Source organism: Physeter macrocephalus, chromosome 17 (assembly GCF_002837175.3).
Source record: "Physeter macrocephalus isolate SW-GA chromosome 17, ASM283717v5, whole genome shotgun sequence".
NCBI lineage: Eukaryota > Metazoa > Chordata > Mammalia > Artiodactyla > Physeteridae > Physeter > Physeter macrocephalus.
In genome coordinates, this window is record NC_041230.1 from 139,245 (window position 1) to 158,581 (window position 19,337).

Below are 19,337 nucleotides of genomic sequence, written 5' to 3' on the forward strand. Positions count from 1 at the left end.
CCATGGCCGCTGAGCCTGCGCGTCCGGAGCCTGTGCTCCGCAACGGGAGAGGCCACAGCGGTGAGAGGCCCGCGTACTGCAAAAAAAAAAAAAAAAAAAAAAAAGGTGAGAGTTAAAAAATTACTGTTCAGGCCCCGCCCCCTGATATTCTGATTTAATTGGCATGGGCTGCTGCCTGGGCTCCTGGATTGTCTTAAAAGTTCCCCAGGGGATTCCAACCTGCAGCCTGAGTTGAGACGTCCAGCTCTCAGCTTTTTCTGTGAAGGTCCAGACAGTCAATATTTTCAGCTTTGAGGGCCATATGGTCATTGTCCCCACTCAGCTCTGCCTTGGAGAGCAAAAGCAACATAGTACATACATGAATGGGTGTGGCTCTGTTCCAATAAAACTTTATTTGCAGATTTGGCCCCCAGTCTATATTTTGCCAATCCCTGCTCTAGACAGAGATGCAAGATGCAGCATAATCATCTTAATAACGAACATTTATTGAGCACTTACTGTGTGCTAAATGCACCTTCACAAACCTCTTTATGGTTCTCAGTGACTATGGGGTGAGTGCTATTATTCCCATTTTACAGATGAGGAAACCGAGGCACAAAGATGTTAAATAGCTTGCTGAAGTTTAGCCAGGCTTTGATTCCAGGGCAGCCTACCCTCAGGACCTCCACTGTAATTTCTACACCTCTCTCAAAGGTCTGGAATGAGAACCCAAACTCCCTCCCTGTCCGCCAGCTGAGAACAGAACTTCCAGTGTTTAAAGTTCCTAGGAAGGGGCCTGGTCAAAGGGGACTATACACATTTGGATTTTTTTTTTGGACAGCTTTACTGAGACATAACTCATATACTATACAATTCACCCATTTAAAGTACACAATTTAATGGCTTTTAGATTATTCCCAGAGTTATGTAACCATCACCACAATTTTAGAATATTCATTACCTCTCCCTGCCCCCGCAAAAGCCCTGCACTCCTTAGTATGCATTGTTTTTTAAAGTTTCATATTCACTAATTGGTAGGGCAATTCTAAAAATTGAGATAAAATTTAATTTTTTAATGTAATTAAAATGATTGTTATTTCCTCCTGATTCTATGACTACTGCATATTCGTTATTAAAAAGGGGAGGGAGGGAAAAAGAAAAGGAAGTTGAAATCCACAGCAATTTGACAAGCATAAGCAAGAAAAGCATACATCACCTCCTGTTCCCTTATCCTAGGACAACCGACATCAGTATTCTGGCAATCTACCCACCTCCCCACCCCCCCACCCCCATTCCTCTTTCAGGGCTCGCTTTATACAGACCACACACACACAAACGTTTCATATCTTAAAAAAAAAAGTGGTGGGCTCTTCCGTGGTGCCCTTCTCCCTGCTCCATCCCTCAAAGTGGGGTGAGGTTCCTGGGGCTTAGATCGGTCCTCCCACCCTAGTCCACAGGGCCCTCTACTGCCCTCCCGTCGGAACTGTCTTAACGACCACAGTGATTTCCAAGGACCAACCCTGAGAGTGGCGTCCCAGAAGCCGCTGAATACAAAACCAGGAGACACCTCATGGGGTGATGGTTAGGAATATAATGGTCTAAGCTGGATGTCCCAGGTTCAAATCCTCAGCTCTGTTATTCCTAGCTGTGTGACTTTGGGCATGTCGCCTAACCTCTCTGAGCCTCAGCCTCCCCCTCTGTAAAGGGCAGATCACAATACCGCCCACCTTGATGACCTGTCCTAGACTTTTCTAGAACTCTGACACACAGTAAAGGCTGTACAGCGTGTTTGCTTTTATTTTTACATCAAGAGAAGGCGTGGTGAACCGGTGGAAAGGGAGGAAGGGAAAGGGGGCTGGAAAAAGGCTTTCCCTCTTAGCTCCTACCTCTAAGAGAATTAACCATTAAGTTGTTTGTTTAATTCTTGATAAAGGAGGCCACAAGGTCCAGGTGCTGTATCCCTGGGGGCGAGAGGGGAGGAAATTCCAGTGGGTCCCTGCGAGAGCCAAGTGATCCCCTCCAGCTCCCTCCGAGATTGGCCCCGCCCTCCCCCTCTTGGGGGCGTGGTCCCCAAAGGAAGGGTCGGTCTCCCGGCCCAGCCTCGGGCTGCCCCACTGGTCCCTTTCTCCACCGTGCTAGGCACCCCCCCTCCCCAGCACTCACCCACTCTCCCCACAAAGGCGTTCAGCGCGTAGTCCCGGAAGAAAGGCCCCTCCATGCCCAGCAGCAGGGCCTGAGCGCGCGCCTGCAGCTGCGCTTGATGGAAGCGGTCGGGGATGAGGGCGACGCGCAGCTGGCTCAGGGCCTCCCGCACCGAGTGGTCACACTGCAGGCAGCCCCAGCCTCGTCGGGCGCTCAGGTCCAAGAGCAGCAGAAGGGCCAAGGCCAGAGGCATGCCACGGCCATTGTGACTTCACAGAGAACCCGGTCGGCCCCGCCCCCCAGTCAGGGGCGGAGTCAGGGTGGCCCGGGGAGAAACCCTCCGTGAGTGCGTGAGTGCGCAGGCGCGTGTTCGCTGAGCACCTACTTTGTGCCAGGCGTGGAGCTGGGAGCTAAGGAGAGAATCTCAAAAACCAGAGGTCTGCCCTGCCTTCTTGGATCTTACATTCATTCTTTAAACTTATGTGTATTGAGCACCTACTATGTGCCAGGTCTGCTCCAGGAGCTAGGGTTAGAGCTGAGAAAAACAGGAGATCCCTGCTCTTTTCAGAACTTACATTCTTTAATTCAACAAATATTTATTGAACACCTACTGAGTACCGGGCCCTGTCCTAGGTGCCTGATGGAGCACTGAGGCAAACAGACACAGTCTCTGCTCACGTGGAGTTTACAGTTCAAGAACTGTCAATGGAGCACCCACTATCTCCAGTGGAGCGCTGGAAATAGACTGAATAAGATGGACACAGTTCCTGCTCATGGGGTTCCTTCTAGCAGGAGTGGAAGGATGTGCACGGGAGAGAAATGTAAAATCTAGTAAACAGATTAGTAAATAAGATGGTGACAAACCGCATTAAGTGCTGGGTAGTAAATAAACCATGTGATATATCATGAGCTCCCGGTACACTAGTGCCCGGAGGTCAGGGTTTGTGTTCCCTGCCCTTGTCCAATGCCTGACATGTCCTAGGTGCTCAATAAATATTTATTGAATTCAATGAATCCACAGAGGAGGAAAACGCACCCTGTTTTTTCCCTGGATTTTTTTTTTTTTTTTGAAAAATCTTCAAACCTAGAGAAAAGCTGCAGGAACAGTACAATAAACACTTGAATATGCCTTATTAACACTTGCATCCACTGTATCTCTCTCTCTCTCTCTCTCTCTTTATGTATATATTATATAGAGATTGTTAATTTCGATTAAAAATGGGCAAAGGATTTGAGTAGATATTTCTCCAAAGAAGATATAAGAATGGCTAATAAGTACATGAAAAAATGTTCAACATCACTGAGCATTAGGGGAATGCAAGTCAAAACCACAATGAGCTACCACCTCACACCCATGAAGATGGCTACTTTCTAAAAAACAGAAAATAATGTGTTGGCAAAGATGTGGAGAAATTGGAACCCTTGTGCACTGTTGGTGGAAATGTAAAATGGTACCGCCGCTATAGAAAACAATATGGACATTCCTCAAATAATTAAAAGTAGAATTACTATATGATGAAGCAATTCCACTTCTGGATATACATCCAAAAGAACTGAAAGCAGGGACTGGAAGAGATCTTTGCACACCCATGTTCATAGCAGCATTATTCACAAAAACTGAAATGTGGAAGCAACCTAACAGCTAACAAATTGGTAAACAAAATGTGGTATATACATGCAATGGGATATTATTCAGTCTTAAAAAGGAAGGAAATTCTGACATATGTGAAACATGGATGAGCCTTGAGGTCATTATGCTAAGTGGAATAAAGCCAGTCACAAAAGGTAAATACTGTACGATTCCACTTATATGAGGTATTGAGAGTACCTAGAGTAGTTAAATTCACATTCAGGATATTTAACATTGGCTTGATCGGTTCAACCATATTCAGACTTTCGTAAATGCCTCCTGACTCTTCTTTGCTTCAGTATCACCTCCTCTGAGAAGTCCTCCCAGATTACCCCCTCCCTGTAAAGCATGCCTGCCTCTTTATTCTCTATTTTAGGGATCAGCAAACACTTTCCGTAAGGAGCCAGGTTGTAAATATTTTTGGCTTTGTTGTCCATAGTTCTCTTGCTACTGTAACAGGAAAGCACCACCGACAATATGGAAATGAATAGATGCAGCTGTGTTCCAATAAAACTTTATTTATAGACACTGAAATTCGAATTGCATATAATTTTCACGTGTCACAAAATAGTCTTTTGACTTTTTTCAACCCTTTAGAGATGTAAAAGCCATTTTCAGCTGAGGAGTCATGGTTTGCCATTAACTCTAAGTATCCTGTTAGTTTCTGTCGTAGCTTTAATTACAATTTATAATTCTTTCTTTGTCTTTCTCCTATATCATCCAATAAACCCCTTGAGGCGAGGAACCACATGTATCTTGTTCACCAGTATGTCCCCAACCCCTAGGAGAGAATTTTTAATAGATTTAAACTTAGATGTTAAAAAATGGAGCCTCAATTCAGTTATTGGGAACCCTTTAAACATGTTTGGAACAACTTAAGTATGGGAACCTACCTCTTCTACTGTAAATGTTATGAAATCTAAATAGAGATCAAATGTTTTTAGTGAAAAAATTAGTGTCCGCATTGACCTGAGCTGTCCTGAGAACATTTTGAAGGCTTAGTACAATAAAAGGTAAAAAATCTCAATAATTTTTATATTGGTTGAAGTGATAGTTTTTTGGGCCTATTGAGTTAAAGAAAATATTATAATTAGTGTCACCTGTTTCTTTTTACCTCTTTAATTTGGCTAGCAGAAAGTTTGAAATCACATGTGGGGCTCGAATTATATTTAAATTGGACATCGCTGGTTTAGCACATAGATGGTGCCTAATAGGTATCATTTGAATTGAATTAGGTGTGATTAAAGTAACTGGGGTTAATGGGGAGAATCTCACAAGTTGTAATGGGGAGATTAGACCACAAGGGGGTGCTCACACCACAGTGAAATTCTCTTTTTCCCACCTGAGAAATCTCACTCTTGGCTTCCTGCTGCCCTCGCCTACCTTTCCCAGAATTAGCCACTTATAATAATAGCTAATGCGCTGCAGACCATACTTTGAGCTACGAACCGAGATGTGAACTTGCCCGTCCTTTCCCCTTCCCCCATTACCATGCCGCAGGCAGGCAGTGAGCCAAGGGGCTATATGCCCTAAGGTAAGGAGTTGTCAGAATGGGACCGAAAATAAATGTGGGGAAACAAAGGCTGCAAATTCCTCCGCTTCTAAGCCCCAAAGCCTCAGGTCCAGGTGGGAGGCAGGAAGAATCTGGAAGCAGAACCGGTTTTGTTTCTCTGATGATGTAGCCACGCTAAAGGGCCATTTGGTAAAACTTCGTTAACTTGATTACCTGCGGATTTCACAACCTGGCAATTCCACTGTCTTTGGTGAAGAGGCTGAAGAAGACTCTCGCCCATCAGGGGCAAAGATGTTCATCCCAGTGCTGTTTATAGTGGGGGCGGGGGGAGAGGGTGAAAGGCAAGCTGGTGTCCATCACTGGGGAGGAGGAGGTGCGGGGGAGGGTAGGGGTCCAAGACGGAGGAGTCTGTGGGTGCGAAGCAACAGACCAGGCAGTGCACACAGCAAGAATGCATCTGAGTGAAAATAGTAAGAAACAACCCAATACTGTTGATATAAATGTAAAATTCATATGTCCCAAACAAAAATACACAATGTGTAAGAGCACCTACAAACGAGAGAACCACAATAAACATGATAAAATAGTGATTCTGGCTGGGAAGGAAAAGGAAGCAGGTGGTGAGGGCAAAATGGAGTAAATGAATAAGAAATAAATAAAACTAACACTGGCTTTTGTGTGAACCAGGTGGTTAAGTGTGCCTCTGGGGTCAGACTGCCCACTTTAATTAATTAATTAAAATTAAGCTCTGCCTCTTAATTACTGGGGGCCGTCAGTGAAATTAGGTAATTTCTCTGTGCCTCAGCTGCCTCATCCATAAAATGGGATAACAGGAGTCCTGACATTACCTTACGGGGTTGTCCCGACAAGAATGAAATAACATAAAATGTATAAAGAGTTTACATAGGACATAGCAAGTGCTATTAACTGCTGGTTATTTTTTATACATTTTATGAACTGAAGATTATTTACTTAATCTTCTGCACCTGAGGTTGTTAGAAATGTAAGGGAAAAGGGAGGCCCTCTGAGCTGGAGGGGAGAGAGATGTGAGAAAGAGAGAAAATAAAAAATTTGGATGTGAATGTGGGGCCTTCTGAGTCTGGCAGAGGTGAGACACATGAAAGATCCATGCTGTATTAGTCAGTGTGGGCTGGGTTATGCTGCTGTAACAAATAGCACAAATATCTCAGTGGCTTAAAACAACAAACTTATTTTTTTGCTGTGTCATTACAGTTGGCTGGTCAGAACTCTGGGGCGGGGGAAAAAAGAGGAGAACCCACAGTTGTTCTTAAATGCTTCCACCCTCAAATGACACCTGCTTGTTGGCCAAATTGAGTCACGAGGCCACATCACACTTCACAAGAGTGAGGAAGAATGATCTTCTATGGGCCCAGAAGGATTGAGAGTTGGAATATTTGTGAGCAGCTTGAATGACCAGCTCAAAACCCTCTTTAAACTTAGGGACCTGAGAGCTGAGAAAACTCATCCTGAAAGTCTGGGGCTTGCTCAGAAAGAAGACAAACCTGTCAGAGAAGTTCCCTCATGCCATCAGGGTGGGGTAGTGTAATAGTCACCTACTGCTGTAACAAAGTACTGTCCCCTCCCCAAAAAAACCACTGCCTAAAAACAACAATAAGCATTTGTTATCTCACAGTTTCTGTGCGTCAGGAATTAGGAAGTGGCTTAGTTGGACTGTTCTGGCTCAGTGTCTCATGATGTCAGCTTAGGCTGCAGTCATCCATCAGAAGGCAAGACTGAGGCTGGAGAATCTGCTTCAAAGATGGCTCACTGGCAAGCTGGCCTTGGCTCTTGGCAGAAAGCCTCGTGTCCTTGCTATGTGGGCCTCCCCACAGGCTTCTCAAAGGTCCACAGTATAGTAGTATCTGGCTTCCCCCAGAGTGAACATTCCAAGAGCAAGTCAGGAGGAAGTAGTCATGTCTTTTGTGACCTAGCCTCTGAAGTCACACACCATTACTTCTAGTATATTCTGTTAGAAGCGAGCCACTGAGTCTGGCTCACATTCAAAGGAAGGGCAATCAGTCTCCACCTTTTGAAGGGACGAGGGTCAAAGAATTTGTGGATATATTCTAAAACGACCGCTGGCAGCTGAATGGCGGAATGGTGGTGTGTGCTTTTGGCCATCGGAAGGCTCCATAAATGTCCTGTAGGCTCAGGGGCACAAAGGAAATGGGGTAGAGACTGCTGGTTGCCACCAAAATCTGATCTCCCCTTGAGCATGCATTAAGTACTACACATCTTCCTAGCTACTCATATATGTTAATTCAAATCATTCTCATGACAACCACAGGAGGTCATAGAACAATACCTTACATTTATTGAGACCTTACTAAGTGTCAGGCACAGTCCTAAGTGCTTTACATGTATCAACTCATTTAATCTCACGGCTCAGTGAGACAGGTACTGTTTTGACTCCCATTGATAAATAGGAAACTGGATCAGAGAGGTTAAGTAACTATCCTAAGGTGGCACAACTAGTTAGTGGGAGGGCTGGGCTTTGAACCTGGGCAGTCCGGTTCCAGGGTCCAGGCTCTAGAACACAACTCTGTATTATAAAGAAAAGACTTTATGCTTTATGCGCACATTGTGATTGTAAAACGTGGTGCCCGCTGCTCAGATATTTTCAGAGGTTTTGCTGTGCTCCATGAACCTTGTAAAGTAATTGACATAAAATAGTGTATTGCCCAAATGAAGGCATGACTTAGCACATTTAATGGGCATGCCTCTGTTTTTTAAAAAATCACCATTTGACAGATGTGGAAACTGAGGCTTAGCAGGGTCAAGCCACTTGCGCGGGGTCGCGCAGGTAGAGACAGAAGCAGGAGTCAGACCGGGCAACCAGGATGGGGTCCTGACCATGAGCCCCGCTGGGCAACACTAATGGCCCTGTTTGGCGTTGGCGTGAGGCAGGCAGAAAAGAATGCCGGGGAAACGGTTGGAGGCATTTGGCTTTGAGCCCGGTGGAGGAGGAGGTGGAATTAGAAGAGGCGGTGCCAGCGCCTGGGGTGGGGGTGGGGGAGGGGGGCTGTTTCCCACCATCCACTGTCCGTGCCCAGCCCCCTCCCCAGTCCACAGCGCGTGGCTGCAGAAACAGTGGCCTGTTCCCTAGCGCTGCCGTGGGAGGAGAAATTGGGACAAGCTCTTTGGAAAACTGGCAGGATCTACAAGAGCTGGCCGTCCGCTTGTCCCCTGTGTGTACCGGTGAGAAATGGGTGCACGCCGCCGCCAGGGGACACGAACGCCCACAGTCCCCACTCTTTGTGAGGATCCCAAGCCGGAAACCACCCAAATGTCCGTCAACAGGAGACTCACTAGATAAACCCACTGTGTTTTTTTTTTATTGATAGATTAAAGTGCATTCCTGTTTTCATGTTTGTTTTTTTCATTTAAAACTAATAAGTGCTTCCCTTTGTTTTCTAGTTAACTAGGTGTAAAAATCAAGTGTTGCAGCTTTACGGTTTAAAAAAATTTTTTTTTAAATTTTTTTAATTGAAAATTTTTAGTTTTATTATTATTTTTTCATTGACATTGTCTTTATCAAATATTTTAGATACCGTACTTAAACCATGAACCTTGTTAACATCACTGTCTTACCAGATCACCAGCTCTGTACTGGGACTGTTACTGACCCTCCTCTTCACAAGACCCACGTGGACACATGCTTCCTTTCCTGTCTTCAGTCTGTCTAATGATATTCATCTGGGTCTGTGAGGTCAACCCCCTTCTGCTGCTAACAGAGCTCCGTACCACTTATCCAGTAGCAAGAATACACGGTTGGACCTTGCAACCGTTAGAACACAATTTTTTAAATTGACAGTTGCAGGAATGTGGGGTGTTTTTACACTGAGCTTTTGCTAATGCCATGAACAATCAGGAGCGGTCTGTTTTGGTCGTATGACTTAATCCTTGAATCATTAAAACAAACAAACAAACAAACAGACAAACCCACAGGCACATTCATCTGACGATTTTCGAGCAGCACTGGGATGCATGATCTCCAGACACGCACACTGGCTCCAATGCATGTCTTACACATGATGTTAAGCCCAAGAAGTCACACGCAAAAGAAGACGTGATCTACGATTCCACTGACAGAAAGCTCAAAACAGGCCAAAGCAAATAACAGGGTCGGGCAGATTGCTTGGATGATAAACAGATGAGAAAATCGGGCAAGGGATGGAGAAGTGAGGAGGGTGGGGCTGTGACGGAGGGGCTGGTGGGACTGTTTCTTGACTGGGTAGCAACTACAGGAATTCTTTTTTTTTTTTTTTTTTTTTTGCGGTACGCGGGCCTCTCACTGCTGTGGCCTCTCCCGTTGCGAAGCACAGGCTCCGGACGCGCAGGCTCAGCGGCCACGGCTCACGGGCCCAGCCGCTCTGCGGCATGCGGGATCCTCCCGGACCGGGGCACGAACCCGTGTCCCCTACATCGGCAGGTGGACTCTCAACCACTGCGCCACCAGGGAAGCCCTGTCTGAGGTTTTAACAGGATTCTTCCGGCTGCCAGGTGGGGAATAGGCTGTGGATGGAAGCGGAGAGCCCAGCAAGGAGGCAATAGATAAATCAGGAGGTGATCATGGGCTGGACCAGGGTGGTGGCAGATGGGTAATGGGGAGTGGTGGAAACTGGAACATATTTTTGAAGGTACAGGCTACAGAATCTATTGATAAGTTGGTTATGAGATGTGAGCAAAAGTGAGGAATCCAGGATGACTCCAGAGGTTTTGGCCTGGAAGGATGGACCTTCCTGCCCCTGAGACAGGGAGACAGAGAGGAGCAGGTCTAAGGATGGTGGGGTAGGCTGAATAATGACACGCCCCCCCATAGATGGCCAGGGCCTAATCCCCAGAATCTGTGAGTATGTGACTTTACATGGTAAAAGGGACTTTGCAGTGGTGATTATATGAAGGATCTTGAGGCGGGAAGATGATTCTGGGTGACCTGAATGGGCCCAGTATCATCACAAGCGTTCTTATAAGAGGGACACAGGGGCTTCCCTGGTGGCGCAGTGGTTGAGAATCTGCCTGCTAATGCAGGGGACACGGGTTCGAGCCCTGGTCTGGGAGGATCCCTCATGCCGCGGAGCAACTAGGCCCGTGAGCCAAAACTACTGAGCCTGCGTGTCTGAAGCCTGTGCTCCGCAACAAGAGAGGCCGCGATAGTGAGAGGCCCGCGCACCACGATGAAGAGTGGCCCCCGCTCGCCACAAGTAGAGAAAGCCCTCGCACAGAAACGAAGACCCAACCCGGCAAAAAAAAATAAATTAATTAATAAACTCCTACCCCCAACATCTTCTTAAAAAAAAAAAAAAAAAAAGAGGGACACAGGAGGACCAAAGGCAGTAGTATGAGATGTAACCATGGAAACAGAGGTTGCAATGGGCCATGAGCCAAGGTATGCAGGCAGCCTCTAGAAGCTGGGAAAAGGCCAGGAGACAGATTCTCTCCTCAGAGCCTCCAGAGGAACCAGCCAACAAGCCCTGTCGACACCTTGATTTTAGCCCAGTGAGACTGATGACAGACTTCTGGCCTCCAGAACTGGAAGAAAATAAATTTGTGTTGTTTGAAGCCACTAAATGTGGGAGAATTGATTACAGCAGCAACAGGGAACGAAGACAGAGTGGGAGAGGTTAGGAGTTCGGTTCGGGACAAGGATGAAATGTCTGTTTGACACCCATGGGGAAATGTCAGGTGGACAGGTGCGTAAGTGAGTCTGGGGTTTAGAGGAGAGGTCTTGTTGTGAGCAAATGAATGAATGACGTCATCTCGGTCACTCCAGAGTGACCAACGGCTCCCTATCTGCTCTCCCTACCCAACCCCCCAGTGCATTCTCCTTTCTTTGTTGTAGGGACCCTTCTGATACAAAATCCCATCCTGTCCTCTCTGCTTAAAGTGTCTGGAGGCTCTAGTCCACACTCCTCACCGCTAAGCCGCGCCCACATCTCCAGCCTCACCTCACACCCCATCCTGCTTGCTTCTCTCCAGCTGCACTGACCTTTCTGTTTTCTGCGTGAACCCTGTATCTTCCCGTTACAGGACCGTTGCCTATGCTGTTCCTTCTTCCTGGACCACCTTCCCCTCCCATTCTACCTAATAACTCCTACTCACTCTTCATGTCAAAGCTCAATAAGGACATCTCCTCAGGGAAGCACTCTGGATGGTCCCAACAAGGTCAGATCCCTCTGTCATGTATTCTCAGAGCATCATGCATTTTTCCATGGAAGCCCTCGGCAGGGAGGGGATTTTACATAAGAAGGAAGCTCTAAGAGGACAAGAACTTCCTGCCTGCTGTATCCCCAGCATCTAGACCAGCACCTGGTACACAGTAGGTGCTCAATAAATATTTGTTGGATGAGTGAATGAATGAGCAAATGTATGAATGACAAAAATAACAAGGATGCATCCTGACAGCCACGGACTCAGAGAGGAAGGGATAAATGTAAGCCCTTTGGCAAAGGAAGTATGGGTTGGGGATGGTGTGAGGGGAGAGAAGGAGACGGATTTGGAGAGAAAGAATGATAATAACCTTGGCCGAGAGAAGGAAATCCAGCCAAGAGAGTGGAAGCTCAGTCCAGACCTAAAAGGACTCCACTTTTAATCTGCATTGTCCAATGTGGCAGCCAGTTACTACCTCTCACTCCTCTTTTTTTTTTTAATTTATTATTTTTTATTTGTTTACTTTTGGCTGTGTTGGGTCTTCGTTGCTGCGCGCAGGCTTTCTCTAGTTGCAGCGAGCGGGGGCTGCTCTTCATTGCGGTGAGCGGGCTTCTCATTGCAGTGGCTTCTCTTGTTGTGGAGCACAGGCTCTAGGCGCGCGGGCTTCAGTAGTTGTGTCTCGAGGGCTTCAGTACTTGTGGCTCGCGGGCTCTAGAGCGCAGGCTCAATAGTTGTGGCACTGGGGCTTCGTTGCTGCGCAGCATGTGGGATCTTCCCAGACCAGGGCTCGAACCCGCGTCCCCTGCATTGGCGGGCGGATTCTTAACCACTGCGCCACCAGGGAAGCCCTGCTACCTGTCACTCTTGAGCACTTGAAACGCAGCTGGTCCGAGTTGAGGTGGATTGTGAGTGTAAGGAACACGCCAGATTTTGAAGACTTAGCGTGAAAAAATGTGTCAAATATCTCGTTATAATTGGTTATACTGATCACATGTTGTAATGGGAATGCTTTGGATCTATCTGGTTAAATAAAATATATTATTGAAATGAATGGCACTTGTTTCCTTTTACTTATTTTTTAGTGTGGCTGCTAGAAAATTTGAAATCCTAGATGGGGCTTGCATTCTGTATCTTCCGGACGCTGCAGCTCTAGGCAAAGGCAGGGGCAAGATAAGGAAAGGTGCACCATGCAGGTGAGGCAGGAGATAGACGGGCTGCAGGCTGAGCCGCTGGAGTCTGTGCCCTGTGGACAGATACTCCAAGATGAAGACAATAGCAGGAGAGGAGGAGCTGAGTCCTGCCCAGATAAGAGATAAAGAGACCACATATTTCTCATTCTCAAGGTCAAGGAGACCTTCCCAACTACACATGCAGAGAAAGCCTCCTCGGAGGTCAAAAAGGGAGGGGGCGCCTTCCCATAATAGGTGATGTCAACCCGCCCATAGGCCTCTTTGCTAGAATCCACCTTGGCTAAGAGATGTGTGCGCACGCAGCGGAGGACCCTGAGATATACAAAAGACGGACTCAGAGCCAGGCAAAGCAAGATGATTGACCAAGGAAACCCAGAAGAATTGCCCCATATAAGTGATTCAAACTACCATGAGGGCGCGACTCCCTCTCTGAGCCCACCCATTTGAGTCTATTCACGCGTACCCTTTTTCCTCCTAATAAACAATTTACTTGTTTCACTACTTTCCGTCTCTTTGTGGGAATTCATTTCTACAAAGCTGATGGGCCAGGACCTTGTCACTGGCCACTGATCCCTGGTGGTCTAGTGGCTAGGATTCAGCATTCTCACTGCCATGGCTTGACTTCAATCTCTGGCTGGGGAACCGAAATCCTGCTTCAAGCCGCTGCAGGCTGAGGCCACCTGGGATCACAGGGACTTCTGTTTTGTTCAGTGCTGTATCCCCAGCGCCTGGTACACAATAGATACCCAGTATATATATTTATTGGATGAATGATGAATGAATGCATGAAAGAATGAGTAAATGCAGGAATGGAGTAACCAGGACATGTGCTTGTCTTTTGAAGATAGGAAGGGAGGGTTAGAATCCTGGCTGTGTGGCTTCAGTCAGGAAACATCAGCTTCTTGGGTCCTGGTAGCCAAGGGGAAGAGAATTTGGGTAGATGGAAAACCTGTTTATAATGATCTGACCCTGGAACTTAACTCTGTTTTGCCCATAAACACAAAATACTTCTTGCTCAGTTTGAGTTACACCAACTGTTCCAGGGGTGTGGCTGGCGTGTAAATTGAGAGATTTTGCTCTATTGTACTGGGAATATCAGAAGAGTTGACCGCCATTTTGGAAAAAAATCCCACGTCTGACAGCAAAGTATCTCCTGGTTTTTGACTTCATATATATCCCCATGTCAGGCTGGGTTTAGAGCTGTTGCTTTCATGTTGATTGTTATCCGTACATTGTTATCTATGCAAGCCCTGGCTACTTCTTTATGTAGGCTGGGTCTCAAACTTTAATGAACATATAACTCCTCTGAGGGGAGGTTGTTCAAAGGCAGATCCTGATTTACAAGGTCTGGGATGGGGCTGGAGAGTCTAGATTTCTAACAAGCTTCTCAGATTTGCTATGTGGCCGGTCCATGGATCGCACTTCCAGAGTACGGTTCTGGGGTGGGGTTTCTCAGCCTCTGCACTACTGACATTGGGGCCAATGATTCTTCGTTGTGGGGCAGCCCTGTGCATTGTAGGATGTAGCAGCATCCCTGGGCTCTACCCAGCAGCACTCCTTACCAGTCATGACAATTGTCTTAGTCTGTTCGGGCTGCTATAACAAAATACCATAGACAGGTAGCTTATAAACAACAGATATTTATTTATCACAGTTCTGGAGGCTTAAAGTTGAAGATCAGAGTATCAATACGGGGCTTCCCTGGTGGCACAGTGGTTGAGAGTCCGCCTGACGATGCAGGGGACATGGGTTCGTGCCCCGGTCCGGGAAGATCCCACATGCCGCGGAGCAGCTGGGCCCGTGAGCCATGGCCGCTGAGCCTGCGCGTCCAGAGCCTGTGCTCTGCAACGGGAGAGGCCACAACAGTGAGAGGCCCGCGTACCACAAACAAACAAACAGAGTATCAGCACGGTTGGGTGAGGGTCACAGACTTCTCATTGTATCCAAACATGGTTGTAAGGGTAAGCGGGTTCTTGGGGTCCCATTTAGAAGGGCACTAATCCCGATTGTGAAGGCTCCATCGTCATGACTTAATCATCGCCCCAAAGTCCCACCTCCAGATACCATTCCTTGGGGATTAGGATTTCAACATATGAATTTTGGAGGTACACACACATTCAGACCTTAGCAACAAACAAAATGATCTTCAGACATTGTCAAGTGTCTCCTGAGTGACACAATTGCTCCCTGTGGAGAATCACTGATCTAATTAGAAAAAGATCAGAAAAAGTTTGACAACTCTTGTTCTAGCATGTTCTTAGCAGCCTTATTGTAATATCCCCAACTGGAAATTACACAAATACCCATTCACAGTTGGATGAATAAATAGACAGTGTTGTATTCGTACAATGGAATGTCATCCAGCAGGGGCTGACAAACTCTTTCTGTTGAGGACCAAATAGTAAATATTTTCAGCTTTCTGGGCCATATGGGCTCTGGCACAGCCATTGAGGCATGCAAGCAGCTATTGACAACAGTAGATGAATGGGAGTGAATGTGTTCCAATAAAACTTTATTTATACAAACAGTCAACAAGCTGGCTCTGGCCCCCAGGCTGTAGTTTGCCAACACCCACCGTACAGCAATGAGAATAAACAATCCACAACATAGAACCTTGATACATTATGTTAAATGAAAGGGGTACAGACTGTCCAACTCCATTTATATGAAATTCAAGAACAGGAAGAACTGAAAGAAAAAAGAGAGAGAGAGAGAGGAAAAGAGAAAAAGAACAGGAGGAACTAATCTATGGCAATAGAAGTGAGGACAAAGGTGACCCCTGGGGGGAGGACCACCAGGAGGGCTATCCTGATTTTTTAATCTGGCTTCCTGGACATGCTCTCTTTGTGATAATTCATGGAGCTGTACACCTAAGGAGTGAGCCCCCCTTCTGTGTGCATATTATTGTAAATAAAACTGGCAGGGGCGTTGGCTGGGATACGGCAGCTGGGACTCACTAGAGGCCCCCTGACCTCTCGGTGGAATAGGGATCTGACGGCTTCGCAGCCTCACAGTTGTTGGGGCTTCTCAGAACCGCTGACAGAGTGAATTCGACACAGTGTAAAAATTCTCAGATTCTTACGAGAACCACACCCCCATGAGTCTACTCCCTTTTAATCTCACCAGTTTCAGACCAGGAAATGAGCAGGAAAAAAACAAATTAAACACCTCCAAGATACCAAGGGAAATGTCATAAACAGCAGGCGGTGAAATTTATATTTGTTACTCATAGGAGAACACAGTCAACTCCTCTCCTTCAGGCTATGACTCAAGTGACAGAGTGACCCTCCCAGACCACTCTGTCTAAGGGAGCAGCCCCTCACCCCACCACTTCCTGTCCCCCTTCTCTGTTTGTGTTTTGCCTTAGTGTGTGTGAGGGGTTGAATTGTGTGCCCCTCAAAAGGGTATGTTGTAGTCCTAGCTTCCAGTAGGTCAGAATGTGACCTGATTTGGAAATAGGGTCATTGCAGATGTAATTAGTTAAAATGAGCTCATACTGGAGCAGGGTGGACCCCTAATCCAATGTGATCAGTGTCCTTATAAAGAGAACACCATGTATAGACAGAGATGCACAGGAATAATGCCATGTGACAACAAAATTAGGGATTGGAGGGGTGCAACTGCAAGCCAAAGAGTGCCAAAGATTGCTGACAGCCATCAGAGGCTAGGAAGAGACAAGGACAAATTCTTTCCTACAGGTTTCAGAGGGAACATGGCCCTGCTGACAATTTGATCTCAGGCTTCTGGCCTCCAGAACCATGAGACAGTAAATTTCTTCTTTTTTTTTAAAAAAAAAATTTATTTATTTATTTAATTTATTTTGGCTGCATCAGGTCTTGGTTGTGGCATGTGAAGTCTTAGTTGCAGCATGCATGAGGGATCTAGTTCCCTGACCAGGGATCGAACCCAGGCCCCCTGCAAAGTCTTACTGGACTACCAGTGAAGTCCTGAGACAGTAAATTTCTATTGTTCTAAGCCATCCAGTTTGTGGTACTTGTATTTATTTTTTAATATTTATTTATTGGCCGCACACATGGCATGTGAGATCTTAGTTCCCCAACCAGGGATCAAACTCATGCTCCCTGCAGTGGAAACACAGAGTCTTAACCACTGGACCACCAGGGAAGTCCCTCTGGTCCTTTTTTTAATGGCCACACCAGAAAACAAATGGAGTGTGTATCACCATATGATTTATTTACCTTGTTTATTCTCTCCCCACTGGGATGTAAAATCCATGAAGGTAAGGATTTTTGTTTGTCTTGTCCACTCCTGCATCACCATGGACTAGCACAGAGATTGTCATCAGTAGGTGCTCAATAAATATTTGTTGAATCAATTAATTCATTAATTTTGAAAACGTAGAGCAAGCACTTCCTTTATATCAATGCACTGCGTGGACAGAGAGGGTGTCTAAGGCATTAATGCTGCCCTTGGTGAGCTCCCATCCTAAGAGGACAATTACAAAATACAGACAAAAATAATTAGACAAGTCTGCATGAAATGAGTCTGGAGGACAAGGCTCTGGAGATTTAGGAGATAGAGTAGTGAGGGTTAGGCGATGAGGGAACACTTGAAGGAGGAATCTGGATTTCAGCTGAGCCTTGACAGGTTGAATTATGTCCCCGCCCCACCAAAGATGCTGGAGTCCTGACCCCAGGGACCTGTAAGTGTGATCTTATTTGGAAATAGGGTCTTTGCAGACGCTCAAGTTAAGCTGTGATCATTAGAGTGGACACTAATCCAATATGACTGATGTCTTTATAAAAAAAAGGGGAAACTTGGACACAGACACATACAGAGGGCAGATGATGTAAAGACATGGAGAACATCATCTACAAGGCAAGCGATGCATGAGACTGCAAGAAGCTAGGAGAGAGGCCTGGGACAGATTCTCATAGCCCTCCCAAGGAACCAACCCAACCTACACCTTGATTTTGAACTCCTACGTTCCAGAACTGTGGGACAATACATCTGCTGTTTAAGCCACTCAGTTTGTAGAACTTGGTCCTAGTCAGCCCTAGCAAACTACTACAGATGGGTGACATTCAGGTATGTGGACGAGAGAGGCTGGGCGTTCCAGGTGAGGGAGCACACTGGGCAAAGGTAAGGGGGAAGGAAACCACTGGGTTTACACAGAGAAGAAAGCACAGGTTAGTTTTATGGGGCTGTGGCATGCAGTATTATAGGGTGCTGCATCTCTAGGACACCTAACCCAGACATCTTAACCTTGCATCTCTAGGACACTTAACCTCCTTCTCAGTTCCAGACACATGTCTCTTCTCCTAGAAGAGGGGATATTTGAGTTAGGTGTTAAAGGATGAATAGGAGTTCACCAGGGAGAGAAGGGGAGGGAATTCTGGGTAAAGGGGGCAGTGCTCGTGCAGAGATGAAAATTGAAGGGCTGGGAGGTTGTCCTAGAAGCACTGGGGAGCCCTGGGAGGACTGAGCAGAGGATGAGTTCTGGGTGTAGAAAGACCTGGGACCACATGGGGGACAGGCCAGAGGGGAGATCTGGAGGCCTGGAGGAGGATGGGGTAAGAGCCTGAACTGAGGCTGTAGCCATGGGGATGGAGAGAAAGGCTTGGGCAGAGATGGGGGCCAGAGGGCCCAGCTGTGGGGGAGGTGCAAGGAGGAGAGAGGCAGTGATGATGGTGCCTCTGTTATCTAACCTAGACAACTGGACGTATGGAGAAGCCATTTACCAAGAGAGAAAATACAGGTATTAGAGCAGGTTTGGCAGGAAAGATAACGAGTCTTGTTTTAGGGTAAGTGCACAGAACATTTATGAGAGACTTCCTTCCAGGGTGTCTGGCACCAAGAGGTGTGGAATTTAAAGAGTTAATCCCTCTGCTATTTGGAAAAGAAAGGGATTGGCTGGAGTGTCTTTCTCTCTTGCCCCTCCTTTATGTCTCTGGGAATAAACATATGTCAGATAACCTAGTCAAGAAAGCACCTGGCACTCAGTAAATAATCATTAGATGGTAATTAAGTGTGTATTTTTTTTAATGTAATGAGTACTTATAAAGTGCCAGACAATGATTATTATGGTTGGATTTTTTTCTCATTCTTGCCACTTCTTTATTTCTTCTTCTCTTCACCCCCAGTGGGAAGGCAGTTGTCTGGCATAATAACACATTTGTGTAATCTTAAGAAAGGCAGTCACTTCTGCAAGAGACAGGTTGATTTCCCTGTGGATACTTCTAGAACTTTCCACGAAAGGGAAATGTTGCATGTCTGTGCTGCCAACATGGTAGCAACCAGCCTCATGTGGCTGTTGAGCCATTTGAAATATGGCTAGCAGGACTGAGGAACTGAATTTTCAAACTTATTTGATTTTAATTCATTTAAACTTAAACAGACTTATGTGACTCATGGCGACCATGTTGGGCAAAGTGGTCCTAAAACTAAACCTACTCCCCAGGACGTGTAAAAATATACCCTACTTTCCTCAAAGACACAGAAAGCCTCAAGGACTTCTGAGGTGGCAGTGGAGGGGCGATAAGAGAGATAGAAGAATAAAAAAGAGGGACAAATTGGGAACTTTCTATGTGGATGACAGGAGTGTGGATTGAATCAGTCAAATAAAAAAGGCACACATCCCTCCTGGAACTCAGAAAGAAAAAGACAAAAAAACCCAATTCAAATATGGGCAAAAGGGCTTCCCTGGTGGCGCAGTGGTTGAGAGTCCGCCTGCCGATGCAGGGGACGCGGG

The 19,337-nt window shown here is 46.3% G+C and overlaps 1 protein-coding gene across 1 annotated transcript in view; it reads right to left on the reverse strand.

Annotated features, from left to right (window-relative positions):
- LOC102974751 (zinc finger protein 345) overlaps positions 1–2,374 on the reverse strand; it is a 40,790-nt gene extending 38,416 nt beyond the window's left edge. Inside the window, 2 exon segments of the mRNA XM_028477739.1 lie at positions 1,866–1,940; positions 2,143–2,374. Of these exon segments, the coding sequence (XP_028333540.1) occupies positions 1,866–1,940; positions 2,143–2,374 (307 nt within the window).
- Between the last annotated feature and the right edge of the window lie 16,963 nt (positions 2,375–19,337).